The 19,400-nt window shown below is 39.3% G+C and overlaps 1 protein-coding gene across 1 annotated transcript in view; it reads right to left on the reverse strand.

Annotated features, from left to right (window-relative positions):
• LOC145358626 (myelin expression factor 2-like) overlaps positions 1-19,400 on the reverse strand; it is a 38,953-nt gene that overhangs the window by 10,570 nt on the left and 8,983 nt on the right. Inside the window, exons 6-13 of the mRNA XM_080212841.1 lie at positions 18,868-19,065; positions 14,353-14,506; positions 14,027-14,076; positions 13,291-13,351; positions 11,037-11,153; positions 5,818-5,871; positions 2,630-2,716; positions 2,035-2,100 (exon numbers count right to left, since the gene is read on the reverse strand). Coding sequence (XP_080068967.1) covers positions 2,035-2,100; positions 2,630-2,716; positions 5,818-5,871; positions 11,037-11,153; positions 13,291-13,351; positions 14,027-14,076; positions 14,353-14,506; positions 18,868-19,065 — 787 coding nt within the window. The remainder of the gene's footprint in view (positions 1-2,034; positions 2,101-2,629; positions 2,717-5,817; positions 5,872-11,036; positions 11,154-13,290; positions 13,352-14,026; positions 14,077-14,352; positions 14,507-18,867; positions 19,066-19,400) is intronic.

Genomic DNA, 19,400 nt, shown 5'->3' on the forward strand with positions numbered 1-19,400 from the left:
CTGGGGTGCTAGCAGTTACACAAATGAGAATTAGGGGAAGAACATCTTCAGCCAGGGTTTCTACTTCTGATCATTATCCAGTTATCAATGCAGTCTGAAGATTTTAGCTCAAACGTAATGTGCACCTACCACTACTCCCCCAGAAATAATCACTGCAATACTGAACACCTTAGGCTCATATACTGATAACATCATTTATTTCAAAGCTTCTGTTTTACTAAGTTATATACATCATCTCCATGTAATATATTTATTGAGTACAGCTCAGCCTTCAACACCATTATTGCTACAAAACTCATCTCCAAACTTGTGGCCTGGGGCTTGGCTCCTCCCTGTGCGACTGGATGCTGGGCTTCCATCCCATATACACAATTAGTAAGGATAGACTCCTCTATGATCATCCTCAACATTGGTGTGCCACAAGGCTACGTCCTCAGCCACTTATTATACTCCTTATACCTACGACTGCCTGACCAAAGTCCCCTCAAGTTTGCTGATGACATCACCATCGTGGATCAGATTGCAAACAATAATGAGATGTTGTACAGGAAACAAAGAATCTGGTGAGCTGGTACGACAACAATAATCTCTTCCTCAATGTCAACATAATAAAAGGAGATAGTCATCGGCTTCAGGAATCGTAATGGAGGATATGCCTGTCTATATCAATGAGGACGAAGTGGTCAGGTGCTTCAAATTTCTAGATGTTCAGAACACCAACCCGTCCTGGTCCCTTATGCCGACACTATAGTTAAGAAAGCCCACCAATGCTTCTACCTTCTTGGGAAGCTAAAGAATTTTGGCATGTCCACTACAACTCTCAACAACTTTTACAGATGCATCATGGAAAGCATTCTTTCTGGTTGTATCACAACTTGGTATGGTTCCTGCTCTGTCCAAGACTGCAAAACAAATCTAAAGGGTTGTGAACGAAGCTCAGTTAGGGAAACCAGCCTCCTATTCATCAACTGACTACACTTCCCGCCGCCTTGGAAAAGTGGCCGGCATAATTAAGGACCCCATGCACCCCAGACCTACTCTCTTCCACCTTTTTCCATAAAAGTCTGGGGACACGTACCACAAATCAAGAACAGTTTTTTCAAAAGTCTGGCAACAAGGAATGGACCTACCTTAAGTTATTCTTTCTCTATACCCTAGCTATGACTGTAATACTATATTCTGCACTCTTTTTCCTTTTAAGTACATGCTTTATCTGCATTGCACATAACGATACTTTTCACTGTATGCTAATATGTGAAAATAATAAATCAAACAATAAGTTGCATAAACAAGGTACAGAACTACTTGACTACTGTAAACCCTAATGTAGTAACATTTGATGCACTGCCATTCAACTCTAGGAAGGCAAATTAATTGTTCAATTTTAAACAAACTTGACATTCATATATTTGCCCTTCTTTTACACAATGCTCTCATTTTTAAGGGCACCTCCAACAAATCCTCCACATTCAAGTTATATTTTCCTACAAGTAGTAAATAAACAATTAACTTGAGAAAATAGTGGCATAGTGGTAATATCGATTGACAATAACCCAAAGGTCCAGCCTAATGCGACACTAGTTTAAATTCCATCATGCAGCTGATAAAATTTAAATTTGTTTATAAATCTGGAATATAAAGTTGGCCCCAGTAACAGTGACCAAAGATAAATTATCTTCAATTATTGTGAACTCCCATCTGGTTCACTAATATCCTTTAGGGAAGGAACTAAACCATCCTTAGCTAGTCTGGCCTACACGTGACTCCAGACCCACACAATGTGGTCAACTCGGAAATGGCCTAGCAAGTCACTGAAGGGCGATAAAGGCATGGCAACATTTGCTGGCCCAGTAATGCCATACCCTATGAAAGAAAGAATTAAAAAATAACTTTACCAGAGGGAAAATGTTAAAACAGGTTTTATACAACAGACACCAGGATAGAGGCCAACAATATCAAAAGAAACTCATTGCATCAATTGCAAGCAGGCAAGGACTTGACCCAGTGTAAAAGTTCTAATCTATGTGCACTTACCTCCCATGCCACCACCCATTCCTCCTCCACCAACAGGTCCTCTATAATCATCCATTCCTCCTGATCCTGGACACAGAGAAATTACATGAACATGTGTACTACAGGATTATTCAAAAGTAGTTATGTTTTGACAAAAATCTACATTGAGCATAATCTCACTTTCCCCTGCCTTCTCAGTCCTAAGATAGAGATATTCACTAATACACAGCTGTGTCTGGTCACTTAGCTAACCTTAGATGAGAATCCAAGCTAAATGCTAGTTAAAATTAGGAACTAAAGGTCTGACTCAGGAATGAATACCTATTGCTGACAGCTTCACAAATCTGAAGGATTAATCACTTGCAATAATTCAGCATACATCAGATTCAGGATTTGAATCTGCAACGGGTTTCAAGGTCTGCAGAAGAAACTTCGCACAAAACCCCACCACTCTAACATGTAGGCAGGGACCCTATCAGGCATATGCCACACTACAGTGCAGCATCATATAGAGCAAATTAATAACTCATTTCTGATCTCATCACTCTGTTGGCTAACTGAGTAAAGCAAAACTCATCTATTTAGCTAAAAACTCTAGTTACACAAAAACTCCTACCTCCCATTCTCCCCATGTTCATTCCTGGACCAAATCTCCCCATGTTGTCCATTCCACCTCCACCACCACCATAAGGACCATCCATGCCTGAAAGTTAAGAGTCAAATCTGAATTTTTTTTTAAATGTGAAGATTTCAAAGTTCGCAGCTATGTAAACCTGGCAAACATTTGATGAGTTCTGGTATTGCTGTTAGCTACAGCTTAGTGCTGCGGTATTTAGTGGCTGCAGCCTGTACAGATATGCACTTTGACAAGCTTGCATATGGATTTCCCATTAAGAAGGATGTGGGAAGAGGATGAGGTGTTGGGGTATTAACAGAAGTGAACCAGGAGGGAATGTTCTCTCTAGATGTTGACGGGTGAGACGGGAAAAAGGTAGTTTGATAGTGACATCATGGTGCAAATGGCAGTGGAAATTCCTTTGTATATGGAGGCTTATTTGTAGAAAGAGAGAACAAGTGGGACCCTATCATGGTTTAAGAACATAAGAAATAGAAGGAGTAGGCCATCTAGCCCTTCGAGCCTGCCCCGCCATTCAATAAGATCATGGCTGATCTAAACTGGCTCAGTTCCACTTTCCCGCTTTGTCCCCATAACCCTTAATCCCCTTGCCTATCAAAAAACCTATCTACCCGCGTCTTAAATATGTTTAGCGAGGCAGCCTCCACCACTTCAACGGGCAGAGAATTGCAGAGATTCACCACCCTTTGGAGTGAAGAAGTTCCTCCTCAACTCTGTTCTAAACTGCCCAACGCCCCCCCCCCCCCCATCTTGAGGCTGTGCCCTCTAGTCCTGCTGTCCTTTTTGAGCGGGAAGAACCTCTCCACCTCTACCCTATTCATTCCTTTCATCATCTTATATGTCTCAGTGAGATCTCCCCTCATCCTTCTAAACTCTAACGAGTACAAGCCTAGTTTATTCAGCCTCTCCTCATAGCTCAACCCCCTCAATTCCAGTATTAGCCAAGTGAACCTCCTCTGCACTCCCTCCAAGGCCAAGATATCCTTGCGCAAGTGCGGCAACCAAAACTGCACACAGTACACCAGCTGCGGCCTCACCAGTGCTCTGTACAGTTGCAGCAAGACCTCCCTACTTTTATATTCAACCCCCCTCGCTATGAAAGCCAGCATCCCATTTGCCTTCCTGACCACCTGCAGGCTGGGTTTTTGCGACTCATGCACAAGGACCCCCAGGTCCCTCTGCACTGTAGCATGCTGCTGCTTTCTGCCCTGTTAGTAGTCCTTCCTACCAAAGTGGATAATCTCACACTTGCCAACATTGTATTCCATCTGCCAGGTCCTCGCCCAGCCTATCTAGATCCTTCTGCAGACTTTCCACACCCTCCGCACAATTTGCCGTTCCACCAATCTTGGTGTCATCAGCAAATTTCGACACCTTACACTCGGTTCCCTCCTCCAGATCATCTATATAAATGGTAAATAGCTGAGGCCCCAGCACCGATCCCTGGGGCACTCCACTAATCACCAACCGCCAATCCGAATAGCACCCACTCTGCCTCCTATTTGACACCCTACCCCCAACTCCATGCCCCCTAACTTTCTGTAACAACCTCTTGTGCAGCACCTTATCAAACGCCTTCTGAAAAAAAAAAAATCGAGAAGTGGTGGTTTGTTTATGGATGAAGGCTCCATCAATCACAATGGGGTTTGGATGAGAAAAATAGACATGCTGGGAGCATCGTTGTTGAAAGTAGCATAATCTGAATAGATGTTATTAGGGCAGAGAAACAGAAAATGGAATGGAGCCCTTACAGGAAGCAGTGTGGGAGTTGTTGCTTGTAATGAATATTGTCAATCCATCCCCAGAAATGGAGTCAGATGAGTCAAGAAAGGGAATGGAAACATTGGAGTTGGACCATGTGTGGAAATTGAAAGAAAAATCGATTTTTTTCCCAGTTCAAGAAGGAAACAGCACCAATACAGTCAATTAACCAGAAAAGGTTGTGAGGAGGTGCCTGAGTAGAGTTGGAGTGAGCAGTGTTTCACAAACCCCACGAACAGACAGACAGAATAAGGGTCCATGTGGGTTCCCTTAGCCTTTTATTTGGAATGAGTGAGGTAAGTCAAAAGAGGAATTGTTCAAGAACAAGTTCAGGCAGGTACAGGGTGATGGTGGCTGAACAGTGAACTGTTCAGACTTCCAGTTCAGGCAATTTCGATGCCAAATACTGTTAAGGATGTGACCAAAACATGCAACAAGTGAAGTCTGTGCATAGGAATTGCCTCAAGATCATATATATAATTTCTGCACAACGTAGGCGTTACAATTCCAATATGGACAGATTCAGTGCAATAATAAAGTACCAAGCAATGCTACACTGCCTTGACTGAAGCAATCCACAAAAAAAAGGAATCATTAAACCATATTTTAACTAATTAATTTCCCCTACATTTATGGGCAAGAATCCCTGCAAGATGTGATTTATTTCTCACTTAACCATTACCTAATTTAACCATTGCTGAGTTATAGATTTGGCCAGTTGTGGAATATAAGTCAGAACCAATATTCCTCAGCTATACCACCTATACTACGAAGAACACTTTAATGCTCATTTAAAAGGAAGAAACATAACTCTTTGCAATAGAGGTCACTATGGTGTACAAATACAGGGCTGAAAAATAACAAATGACAATGATCAATGCACCTAAGAAGACTTGTAAAGAACTCAAATGTTAAAGTTGTGTGCTGTGGCAAAATGTTAAGTATTCCATTTGAATGCCCGAATTGGAAGATAGGTAGGTTTTTAAATTTGCTTTACAATGCAAATGTCGTCAAAGCAGGTGCCAGGACAAACAAAAAGCTCCCAGAGTATGTTAAAACAAATCACCCGGATGGAATGGGGGCTCTGCCTGGTGTTTAAATATGTAAATCTCCCCCAGTATCAATTTCAGCTAACAAGTGTAAATCTAGTGCTGTTGACTGGAAGCCAATAGTGTAGTCTCAGGCCATTTAAAAGTTTGGATTTATAGTGCAAGTGTGTGAAGTACCGACAATGTATGTACTTTAAACCCTTTCCACATTAGATCTTTTAATCTTGGATTAATTTCTTATAACAAGGACGAATTTGTAAAGCAACTGCAGCATCCAGTAAACAGCAAATCAACTAATGGGCCTGTAATTAAGTCAACTTCATGTAAAGCTCCAATTACCCCTTACAAATGACTTACCGCCACCTCCCATCCGATTCATGCCACCAAATCCCATTCCATCCATGCCCATACCTATCAGGAAGGAGCAAAGATTCTAGTAATACTTCTCAAAATAATTATTTTTCCCATGTTGGATACACAAGCATTAATAACAAACATTTTAATATACTACACCATACAAAAAGTACAGGCCACTAAAAATTACAATTCAGTAAGCAAAGTGATCGGTTTTAAGTTCATGACTAAACTATGGTTGGTGGTTTGTGACTAAAACCTGACTACTGGAGCTGATTAGCAGAGCACAGGCAGGCGGGTGAACAGTCTGAGCTACTCCTTTGTTTTAGGGGTGACTCATGGGATTCTTTTTTTAAAAAAAGGTGACGACTCAAAGGTCTCAATTTCAACCCAAATTTTCTACTAACACATTTGGATTAGAACATTTCAACAGCCCCAATTCAGTCATTTAGAGCAAAGGTGTCATGTGCTATTTCCCTATAATTGTCCCTGTTCAATCATTGCCACTCTTGTATCAATAATAGCTGAGCACAGCACACACTTTTCCCCCTATTTTCTGTGCAAGTCAGTTGCCTACTCCCAATATAATTTTTTGCACTAATCAGAGATGGAGTGGATGATTTGTACAGTTTTCAGTGTTAAGGTCTCATGGTCACACAAACAATTCCCTACCATCTGTTCACGGGGTGCAATTGACCAATTATTGTCCAGAGTTTCCCAACAGAGGTGCTGGTGCCTTTTTCCTGAACCACAACAGTATTCATGCCAACACTGGTATAAAAGGAAATCATTTCAACAAAGGAACATCAATAAATGTCCAAAATCAGGATGACGTAAAGTTGAGAAATTTGTGGCAATGATAGCCCCACAATGCAGCTGCACTTCAGGTCATGTGGCCTGACAGAGATATCAAACTAATTGAGGCACTGCAGCTGTCCCTAGATTGGACACACTGTAGCCAAAGGTGCACAGTGGAAAGGCACAGTTAGAAGTCTCAACACTAGATTAAAGTCCAACAAGTTTATTTGGTAGTATGAGCTTTTGGAGCGCTTTCCTTTGATCAGGTGAGTGACGAAGGGCCAGCACTTTGAAAGCTCACGCCACCAAATACGCCTGTTGGACTTAACCTAGTGTTGAGACTTCTCACTGTTCCTACCCTAGTCCAACACTAGCATCTCCACATCCAGCAATGGAAAGGATTGACAGGGAACAGTTTGATCAGATCAAGGATTGATGAAAGAACTAGATCATGTACAGCCAAGAGTGTTATGCAACTTCCATCCAGGTGGTTAACATTCCACAAAATCCTATAAGTTGTGAAGAGTACTCAGACTCTGCCCTGAGCTTATAGTTATGGTCTTCTGGCTGGTTCATTTAAACTGCTGATCAGTGGGGTTACTGTTGAAGTTCAAGGGAATATAGTTCACTTTCTTTCATAGGAGATGATCATGTCTTGGAATTTGATATCTGAAGTAACCAGCAGACTTGGCTTCAACTCCTGTGAAGGATGACCACCTCCTCAACTCAGACGATTTGGAAATAAAGTCATATACTGAATTAGTAAGTTAGCAATCCCATTCTTGATTTACGATGGAGGGGTAGTCATTGATGAAGCTGCTGAAAGCCATTGAGTTTGCGCAAGTGCTGCAGTAGTCCTTCAAAGGAAATATCCTTGTGATGCAATGGTTGATCTCCAAAAGCCATAACCATCTTCCTGAATGTCCCAAATGATTCTAGCCACTAGAGTGTTTTCCTGTCAAATTGTACAAACGTGTTCTGAACATTGCCAATTTGTTATTTTCAGCACTGCTCCAGTATTTAACGATTCTTGCAGAACCCAAATTGCATGCCAACAGCAATAGTAATAGTGAGTAGGTCCTGTCTGATGGCATTGTTGATCATCCTTTCCATTACTTTACAACGATTAGGACAATAATTGATTATGTTCGGGTTAACCCGTCATCTGTGATTAGGCACACCTTGCTAATGATCTAAGGGTGCAATCGATTCTGACATGTAATTCTTCTACACTGCAACTTTTTCTGTTGGTGAAATCCTCCCAATTCCTTACACTGTTGAGAACTGGTATTTCGATGTTGCCAGTGATGTAGATAGCCCAAATCATTGAGCCATTGACACATGCCCCAATACAGCAGTTTGGGGGAGGAACACAGTTTTATTTCATGATAGATGTTAGAAGCACAATGAATACCTTGCACTTTGACTTTCGAAATGCATTTAATAAGGTATTGTTGAGAAGGCTCTTGCGTAAAGTTAAATCCTGTGGGAATGGCATGCAAACTTTGGATGGACAAGGAACTGCTGCATTTTCTTGGTTCTAAAACTAGTTAGCGGCTCTTAGAGGATCAGTTATTAATCTAACTCCAACAATGATCAATGTTGGAATCACAGCATTCATTAATATGAAAAAAGTGACCTTACTGTCTACATCATCTGCGAATTTCCCCACAGAGGTGAAGAACTTTAAGGAAAAAAATTGTAAGCATGTCTAACTGCAGTACGGAAATGAGACTTTATCTGGTAGGTGTCTTTGAACACAAAGAAAAATTGCACATTACTTAAAATTGCCTTTATCCAAATAAGATACATACACTGTGCAGAGCTGTATACCATTGAGGAATGATGAGTTACAGCACAAAGCAACACAAGAACATTAGAATGTATTGCCAAGTCAGTTGGTTGCAAATTATTCTCTCTACACAAGGTCTGGGTCAAGCCACATCTATAATATTGCACTCACTTATGTTTCCTTCACACAGTAGACTACCTAGCAGAGGTGCAGAAAAGAGCCAATAGATTGCTATCTAGACTAAAGGCACTTGAGATGGATTATTGAGAATGTGTCAGTCATTGCATTCTCCAAGAATGTGTTTTCAGCTTTAGATAAGACAAATTTCTCCACTGTTCTTCCAAAAATCTTTTCTCCCACTCCACCCCCTGAGCCTAGTTCCAAGGATGAAGTGAAGGAAGATAACGTGGTAGCTTGTGTACAGAATCGCAGCAACTATTACCATTTCTAATAGTCATATTATGTCCATATAACTACTGAATAACACTACCCCACACTAACTAACTTCTCAGCTGCCCATAGGCTGGCAAGTATCACAGTTGCAGAAAAATTTCATTTCTTTCAAATGGATACCTGGAGAGCAAAGGTGCAACAAACCTCAAACTTCTGTATCTGATTAGAGCCATAGTTTCCAAATAGTCAACTGTGATCAACTTGTCCTGGAGTCTCAGTCGATTATCATTGGTCACTGAACCGCTGCCAAAAATGTATGGGACTCAGGCTTCTCACAATGACAAGTGAATCAGCTCACTAACTGCCAAATTGCAGGTGCCAAAATGTGGACTAAGCAGACTGATGACAAAGTAATAAGGAGCCAGGGACCTCCAAGGCAGCAACAATCTACCACTTCCACAAGAAACAGGAAAGTGAATTTTTTTTTAAACAAATGTCAATGTTAAGACCATTCATCTCATTGTCACAAAGTAGTGCATGCAAAACTTCAAGTAAATTTCCCTTTAAACAGCCCCATTCAGACAAAGTTGGAGTTCAAGGGAACATTTCAAGCTCAAGTCACTTTTCAAATCCTGTGGGTAAAGGATAGGCTAGCTCATGAAGCTAGCAAACAGGCATCTTCAAATTAAGTATATGCTGGCAAAACAGACTGTTCACCTATAGCAAAGTTATCAATGAGGCTATATACTGGTTGCTGCTGGAACCTCGTCAGATATTTTAAAAGCAAAGATGAAATTATGACAGCCACTGAGAGCATGCTGCTTGGCGCTTTAACAGTAACCAGAAGGGTCCAAGGATGTGTCTCAGCAAATACACCAAGACTCAAAGCTGTGAATGTTTCTAACAGCAGTTTGATGAGTCAGTAGGTGCGACTGATACAGCCCAGCTGACTGAACTAAGTGGACAAAGGAGGACTTTCTCACTTTCGTCTCTGAAAGGGAGGACAAGAGACAATGGCAGACAAAAAATTTGAACTATATATGACTGAGAAAAACATTCCAAATCAAGAAATTGGTTTCAATCAGAACTGATGGTGCTGTTAATGGTGGGTGTCATTGCAAACTTGTTGCATTTTGCAGAAAAGATCCTGAATTCACCTCCTTTGTCAATTACCACATCCATCAACAAGCACTAGTGAGCAAGATTACTGACTTTTCTCATCGTCAATTCAATTCACGCCAGAGCTCTGCAACATCATTTTTTCAAATGGTTACTGAAACTTGATGCTGCCTATCTTTAATGCAGAGGTTAGGAGATAAATCAAAGAAAAGTCCTCCAGAGATTTGCTCCCTCAAATTGTCATTTTTTTTTAAAATCAGCAGCAGCAAGGTGTACAGAGAACTGTCAGGTAACAAACACCTGGTTGCTAGTCTTGACATTTCTTATGGACATGAGTGCAAAATTTAATGAACTGAACTGTGAATTGCAAACTTGCCACACGTTCAATGCAGTGAGAGTTCAAGTTGAACCTGGGCCTGTGGTCATACCAGTTAAAGAACAAAATTACTGAGCACATCCCAAATCTGAGAAAACCCAACAGAGCAAACAGAGAAGAGTTCCATCCAAACAAATTCTGTGACCACCTGAACAAATTGGAAAAGAAATTCAACAGATGATTTCAGAGTTAGACAAGATGGAACAAATCATTATGTTATTCTCAAATAATTTTCTTCAAGTGGACTTTGGATAACTAATAGCAAGGTTTCAGCAGGTGTTCGACCAAAGCAGTGAACTTGACATGGAAATAAAGCAAGTAAAGAAAGAGCTGAAATCCAGGTCAAGGAAAGAGACTTTTGGGGCCTTGTTAACAGAGAGAAATACCTCCTTTGACATTACATGCATTCAAGGTGAATGCCCACCTGGCTCCACAAAGCTCCGAGATGGCTTTTTGCCCCCAGATGAAAAAGTCCAAGTATTGCACTTGTCTTATATGCCCATCTGATGAACTTCATGAGACTGACCATCTCAAACTACAGACCAGACTTCACAGATGGTGTACAAGAATGTTATATACAAGTACACTTTGGGGGTTTTAGAGAAGTCAAATGTTTTAAATAGTAGATCTTATGTTGCATTTTGGTAAGTAATCTTCTGTTTAAAGGAGTTGGAGACTACACTGGATTAGAGGAAATGATATGGAAATTCTTAATACTCGGAGCAGAACTACATTCCTCCTTACCTCCCATTCCTGGACCCATGTCTCTAGGTCCAGCATTTCCCATTCCTGCATTCATATCTCTGGCATCAAGTGGCTGGCCACCAGGTCCCAGGCCCATACCAACACCACCAAGTCCCTCTATAATTGAAGCAAATAAATAAACATTAGAAGTGATTGCACTCAAATTTCAACTATCAAGTCCAAACATTGCAAATGTCAAACTACAATTCTATCATAACACAAATCTACTTAACATTCGGATATGTTGTGTATTAGCAAGCATGGAAAATTTTATTAAATACAACGTTGGCCTTTGCACACAGAATATCAGAAGTCTGGGGATTTAATGTTCAGAACAAGAGCAACAGGGAATTTTGCAATCAAAAATATTTACTGACATTCTTAAAGCACTGATTTCAACAGAATGTCAAAATTTATACAAGAGAAACCAAAAATTGGAGACAAAATATCCATTATATCTATTTTATTTGCTCAACGTACAATGAGTTGTGTTTAACGTTACAGCCTCTATTACAGCTTGAGCACCTCAGGCAACATATACACTTATCAAGCATTATGAACACTCCATTGATTTGCTGACGTTTCACTAGCAAGAGAAGCAGCGTGCAACACGATTCATTAGAACACAACTTAGATTTTCAGTGCATTTTTGAGATTGCCTCAAAACCTGAACTGTTACTCTCACCAGGATTCCAGAATTAGATTATTCCATCGAGGGCCAAAGGGCCTCGACTGCGCTGTAACATTCAATTTCCTCAATCTCTCACTTGCAAAATGCCCAATAATGACAAATGATTAAAATATTGTGGTCATGCTAAATTGTCAAATAATTTAAATATCCACATCAACACAAGATTTTTAAAATTAACAATCTGCATTATTTTGGTAACAATTTAGTCAATAGGAATAATGATACATCAACTACTTGCAAAGTACAACAGTGCCACTTAGTGGAAGAATGGCAAAATGACAAAAATAGTCAGCCAAGCGAAGGATCAAAACCTCTGATTATACACTTATACATGTTGCTGCCTTTAAAATGTACATTCAGCTACACTTCTGGCTAGAATTAATTTCATAATATTAATTGAATCATCACATGCATATGCAGAGCCCCAGTTAATTTTTTCAGTGATTCCATTAGTACAACTTTGAAAAGCAGCTACACTAATTAAAACTTAGTAAAATGCTTTTATTGGTTTCATTTCAAACGAAGGTTTGCAGAGATGTTATTTTGGAATCCAATCTCCGCATTATCAAATTACATTCTAGTACAGCAGCAGTACAATATTTTAAAATTCTTGGTTATGAAAAGTAAACAAAATGGAACTGAAAAAGCAGCATTTTATCAACAGCAACAATTTAAAAAGCATCCTTCCAACCTTCAATGGCTTAACATGAAACTCCACCAGTTGAAGTATACAGAACAAGGAGGAGCCATTATGAGTTAGTTTATCTTTTCCTGGTGCATTAGAGGGGTCACTACATACCTTTGAATTAGAAATGGCAAAACAAAACTCTTAAATCTTACTCATTAATAATCCCTGCTGAATATGCACATGGAGGATCAGAATAAGACCAGAACTATCAAAATGAAAGCAGTTTAAACAGTTTCACAATGGGAGTTTAAAATTGCAGCTACAGCTTTTATTGGAACAAAAACATTTTAAATTATGAAAACAGTAGAGCAGAAAGGTGCAGATTGCTTCCAGGAACTGAAGCCTCTACAATGGGAAGCCCCACACACGATTAAATGAGGGCATTTAGAACAAGAGATGAAAAATAATTTACACAGATGTAATGCTGTGCAATAGCATTAATGACTGAAGCAAAAACTGGTCTCAAAGATTAGCTTGGATAGGTAGAAAGGGAAATAAAGGAATATGGAAATAGGATTGGTAAATATGACTAGTACAGTATGCTTACAGATAGAGCAAAACAGACATGGACCAAATGCATAGTAATTTTTATCTGTGCAGTATTTAAGATAAATGGTTTTACTTTATAGGTTATTTCCCTAGTTGAAAACATGCTAAACACAGTAAGAAGTCTCTCAACACCAGGTTAAAGTCCAACAAGTTTATTTGGTAGCAAATAACCAACAGGTTTATTTGCTACCAAATAAATGGGTTGGACTTTAACCTGGTGTTGAGAGACTTGTGTTTACCCCAATCCAACACCAGCACTTGCATATCACGAAAACATGCTAAACAGGAAGTTACTACATTAATTTAAGAGTTTCAAAAATACATACTAGGCAGTTGTGGACTACGATCTGCACCATAGAAGTTATTCTTGGGCATGGATTTGTCATCCTGTCGGAAAACCAAAACCAATTTTAGCATGCAAATCTGAATAGGCTGCCTCTCAACGACACTCATTTAATACAGCTCTTTTGATACTTTTTTTAAAAACAGGATTTTCTGGCAAAGTCTGGCATAGCATGCACTAACGGTCAGGAAGATCATAACTGAGCTATGCTGACCTGATTACTCTTAGCCTTAACTCTAATAGGAAAGCCAGTATTGGTCTTAACATGTCTAGACTTGTGAAGCGCAAGGCAGTTTCTTAAATGAAGATAATCAGCCCAGGGATGCTTTATGGAAGTACACACAAGTGCACTGGGTGAGACCAGTTCACATTTGGTTGCATTGCCTCCCACAATTCAACAGACAGCAAGGAGCCAACATTCAAGTTCTCACGCAAAGAACTTGTCAGAAAAGGCACAATACTATTTAAAAACTTGTGTGCTATTAAAGCTCAAAGCATTGTGGAATCCAATATTAAAACTCAAAAAACAAAATGATTTCAACAGATTCCACAAGTTCAAATCCTTCCTAAAGATCAGGCGAGTTCAATATTGTTTGCAAAATTTAGGAATTATGACTACTGAAGAAACAAACAGCATGAACACTTCGGTGGATTATTCAGACCAATAACAGACACTTATTTCAATAAATACTTAACAAGCAGACCAAATTAAAACGTACCATTTTGATGTGCATAGGTCTGTCAAACAGGAGCTGCCCATTGAACATTGCTAGAGAACAGTTGAGGAAATTTAAGAAGTTTCACATATTCATTGAGAATACTCTGGTAGAAAACAAGAACTCAAAGCTCTACAGTAATCATGGTAAGTTAACTCTACTCTTACAATTGAAGGAACTATGAACAAGGGTGGCCGGGGGAAAATGACGACAACACATTACAGGACTAAATGCTTCTCTATTAACCATTTTAAATGGAGTAATTCTTCAATTTCCAGCAACAAATTTGGTTAACCAAGGCCAAAATTCAGTTACTTTTTAAAGGATACATATTGCTTGAACTGCTTCAATTGGGCGCTCAAAAGTTACAGTGCCCATTCCCCGACTCTTCCCATCTTTGTCTTCCACAATATCTGCCCGCACCACAGAGCCTGCCATGGAAAAAACTTCCTTCAACTTTTTCCATCCAACTTTGAAATCAAGCTGCAAAAAAAAAGTAATTTTAAAATTAACACGCTGAGAAAAGAGATCATAGAATCTCAGAATTGTTACAGGAGGCCAATCTGCTCATCACATTTTTCTTGGCTATTCTGCCCCCTCCCCCTTTACCCTGAAGATTGGTTATTTTCAAACAACCATCTAATTCCCTCTTGAATGGCTCAACTGAACCTGTCTCCTCCACATTCTTAGGGAGTGTATTCCAAACTCTAACCACTTGCTGTGTAATTATTTTTCTTCTCATATCACTTACTTCTTTTGCCAATTAATTTGAATCTGTGCCCCCTCACTCCTTTCACAAGCAAAGTTTTTCTGTCTATTTTGTCCAGGCCTGTCGATTGATTATTTCGATTAAATTGCTCCCCTCCCTCCTTACTTATCCCAAGGAGAAGAATTCCAAATTCTCCAAGCTATTTTTGTAACTAAACTTTGATTACTGTGGCCATTTTCGTAAACCTCTTCTGCACTCTCCAAACCCTTAACATCTTCCTAAAATGCAGCACTGAGAAACATACGCAATATTTGGGCAGAGACCTAACTAGTGTCTCATACAAGTTCAACATAAGGTTGCTCTTATACACATGTCCCTATTAATAAAGCATACAATTCAGTAGGCTTTCACTGCTCTCTCAACCTGTCCTGCCATCTTTAATGGTTTATGCACATATACATCCAGGTCCCTCTGCTCCTGCACCCCATTTATAATAGTACCCTGTATGTCATACTACTTGTCCATGTTCTTCACAACAAAATGCATCACCTCACATTCCTCTGCATTGAATTTCACCTGCCACTTGTCCAGCCATTCCACCAACTGATCCATGTCCTTTTGAAGTTCTAAACTGCCCTCGCAGTTCATGATGCTTCTGAATTGCACATCCAGAAGTTGTGAAATTCCTTTCTGTACTCCAAGGTTGAGGTTATTTGTATCGGGAAAATTAAGGGGTCCTAATACCAACTTGTGGGGAACTTCACTACAAACCATCCTACAGCCAGAAGAACACCCACTACCATTACTGTTTCTTGTCACACACAGTTTTGCACCCATCTTGCCACAAATTATAAATTTTTCTCAAATCTGTTGTACAGCACTGTATCATATACCTTTTGTAAGTCCATGTACACCACATCAACAGCACTGTCCTTACCAAACCTCTTACCTCTGGAAAAACTCCAGCAAGTTAGTGAAACAGGATATTCCCTTAAAAATCCATATCACCAATGCTTAATCAACCCACATCTGTCCATATGATTATTAGTTCTGTCCCAAATCAGTTTCTAGAAATATCCCCAAAGTTAAACCAACTGATCTGAAATTGCTAGGCTGATCTTCACAGAGAACAATGGGGTAATGTTTGAAATTCTCCAATCCTGTGGCACCACAAGTCTAAGTCTGAAAAAAATATGGCAAGTGTCTCTGCAATTTCCAATCTCATCAGTATCCTTGAATTCATTTCATCTGGTCCAAGTGCCTTGCTAACTTTATATATAGACAGTAAGCAATACCACATCAGCAATTTTAAATCTTCCAGTGACTGAATTTCCTCCTCTTTCATCATAGATGGGTCACATCATCTTTGTCAACCAGAGATGCACAGTATTAATTTAATACCTCAGCTATGCCCCCATAACTGATCCCTCATCAGCCCTACTCCTCTTAGCACCTATTTATAAATTACACACCCACAGAATCATTTCAGACTCTTGTTACTTTCTTTTCATACTCCAACTCCCTTTGATTTTTCACCTCCCCATAACCTTCCATCTGATTCTCAATTGTACTTTCTATCCAAAACCTGTCATAAGCACACTTTTTCCAGCTCTTTTATCATTCAGGAATTCTGGATTTCTTTGCCCTACCTCCCCTTCAGGGAATATACTACAACTTCTTCCCATTGTTCAGTGACCATTTTTCCTGCCAACCTTTGGCCCAAATTTATTCTTATCCCAAAGCTTGCTTTCTCCCAATTAATTCTTATTCTGGATTGCTCCTTATCCTTTTCCACAGTCATTCTAAACTTTATATGACCATTATCCCCTAAATGTTTCTCCAATGATACAGTTTACTTGGTCAATCATATGCCCAAGATCTTGGGCAAATGGTGCCTCCTTTCTCATTGGACACTGCAGAAATTTTTTCTGAACACACTTGGAATTCTTGTCCCTCTTTTTCCTTCATGCAACCACTTTCCCAGTCTATATTTAGAAAATTGAAGTCCCCCATTATATCTAATTTTTGCACCTCAATTTGCTTGCAGATTTGGTCCTCCACATCCTCCCTGCAAGTTGGTGGTCTATAAGCTATACCAACTATACACAAGTACCACTTTCCTAAATTTCAATGCTCCATTGTTCTGCAAAAGCACCACTGAGTATAAATAATTTATAAATTAACCAATTTTCTGATCAAATAACAGTTAAAGGAGAAAAATTACTGCAGTGTGGGAGCAGTACAAGAGGGAGATAGTAAACTGGAGCAAGAGGCAATAATTACAGACCTGTGAAAATGACTTTAATTGCAGGCAATGCGACTTGGTTAAGAATATTATGAGATTATCTTGAATAGGGTCCAATTTGGGAATAAATGTGGCTTCAGAAGCAATTAATTGACTTTTTTTAAAAGATTAAAAATCTGGTAAATGAAAATGATGCAATGTTGTCATCAACCTGGATTTCAGAAAAGCACCAATGCCCCTAGTTCACAAGGTGCATCCTTTAAGGAAAATGGCAAGGGTAACCTGAAAAACAGACTGGATAGCAGATGGCAAAGAATTTTGGTGCACGTGAAGACATCAAAGTGGAAAAACCACTTGTTAGTAAGAGTTCCACTAGAGTAACTTTCATCACTGCCCATAACTTACATAAAATTTAAGAGGCGGCATTGCAGTCCGCAATCCTGCTGGTACAAATTGGTGAATAACAATCTAAAGGAATCTGAACAGGATCAGAGTGTGTGTGCAGACGGTTGGTATAAGGCGTTCAACACTAAGGAGATAAAGCCACAGGTATATGTAGAATCAGCACGAATGCGATTTTTAATTTCATGAGATGCGAACATTACTGGCTGGGCCAGCATTTGTTGCCTATTCTGAATTGCCCTTAAACAATGTAGTCTGCTAGGCCATTTCAGAGGGCAGTTAAGAGTCAACCACATTACTACGTTAGAACATAGTTAGTTGCGTGACTTGAGCTTCATCCTGATTTTGTCAAGAACATTTCCAGAGTGCGTCTTCAGTCCTTTATCTCTATTACGATTGGATACGGTTATTAGACCTAATCCAGAGAATGACCCGGAGCCTACAGAGCTGAAGTGGAAGGAAAAAAAACACCTCCTTTGTTTTCCCTCGAGATGGGGGAATTTTAACACATTAAAAAAATTCAGGACACAAAGGTAAATTACAACAAAAGTTATTTTGCGTATTTGAGTACTAACAATTCAAAATAGGAAATTATAACTTTAGTGAAAAAATTGAGATTACCAGAAGTAGTGGAACAAGAAATCGTGATTGGTTAAATAGGCCCAAGGGAATCATCTCTAGAATCAAGGTATAGAACTTGATTGACGGTTTATTTCCTTCCCACAATGTTGTTGTGAACATAATGCTACTGTCACTTTATTGAAACAATTTTCTCAAAATGCCAAACGAGGTGATATTAGACCGACCTGAGAATTTGAAGAAAGCAAAACTGGCAGCTGTCATGTTACATCTTGGATTGCGATTCATCAGAACAATGAATCAACTCAAGGACCAAAACAGTTGAGTGCACAGCTGGGTGTAACAAGTACTCCAAAATGCCACTTGCATTTTGAGAAATCAGCTTGGAAACATCTAGCTGTAAAATATTCACCAAAATTTTTCCAACTTCTTTATGAACTTCAAATTAACAAAAGATATGCTGCAAATAGAGCTCATTAAAATTTGGAGATGGTTTCTTCCATTCTCCATTTTCCAAATCTACCCCATTATTTAAATTTTGAGGGAATCAAATGGAGAAGACTATTCCTCCTCCAGTCCTTTCGCTTTTACGGTATTTTATCACTGGTTCATTATTTGTGACACAGAATAGACAGTCAGCTAAAGAGGCACCACGTCGTTAGGAGAATAGAGGCAACAGGGCATGCAACGTGGATAACATGCAAAAAAGGGAAATGGAGTAAAGTCAAAGTAATTGTTTTGTCTTACCACTGTACTTTCATTTCTTTTACCAGTGTAAAAAACCTTGGGACAACTAATTTGCAGTCTTCTCAAACTTGCACATTAATATTTCCTGACTAAACATTTACTCAATTTTCATGCATGATTTTGCTAAGCAAAATATATATTTTGCTAGTATTTACAACTCACATTAACAATAAAGATGGTGTTTCCAAGTCTGCCAGCCTGTAGAGCATTGAGAACATCTCTGGGGACATGAGAGTTATGCAAGAGAGCTGGTGGTATATTCATTCCAGGGCCACCTACTCCTCCTCCACCACCCATTCCCATTCTGTCAAAACCACTTAGCTTCTGCATCATACGTCTTGCATGCTCACCATCCAAATCCTGCGCAATTTAAAAGAAAGTTTAAATCATGAGTGGAAAAACACTACCAGTTCAACTCTTGCCTATATTTTGTAATGCTGAAGTCCCACCATCTAAATGCTCTGTTATTATGTCTGAGTGAACATGGTCAAACTACATAAATCAAACCACATGTCAGGAGCAGTACTTTTTGTTTTAAATCTGCATAAAATCAAAAGGTTCAGTTATACAATCCCAAAGCTGAGAGTTATATTAGTTGCACTGAATGGTTCATTTTGGATGAAAACCATGTATAGTTTAATTCTTTAATATCTAATGGGTTTTCTTCGAATTACAAATTTGTTAAAAAGATCAGA

Source organism: Carcharhinus amblyrhynchos, chromosome 26 (assembly GCF_965287045.1).
Source record: "Carcharhinus amblyrhynchos chromosome 26, sCarAmb.v2.hapA, whole genome shotgun sequence".
Taxonomy (NCBI): domain Eukaryota; kingdom Metazoa; phylum Chordata; class Chondrichthyes; order Carcharhiniformes; family Carcharhinidae; genus Carcharhinus; species Carcharhinus amblyrhynchos.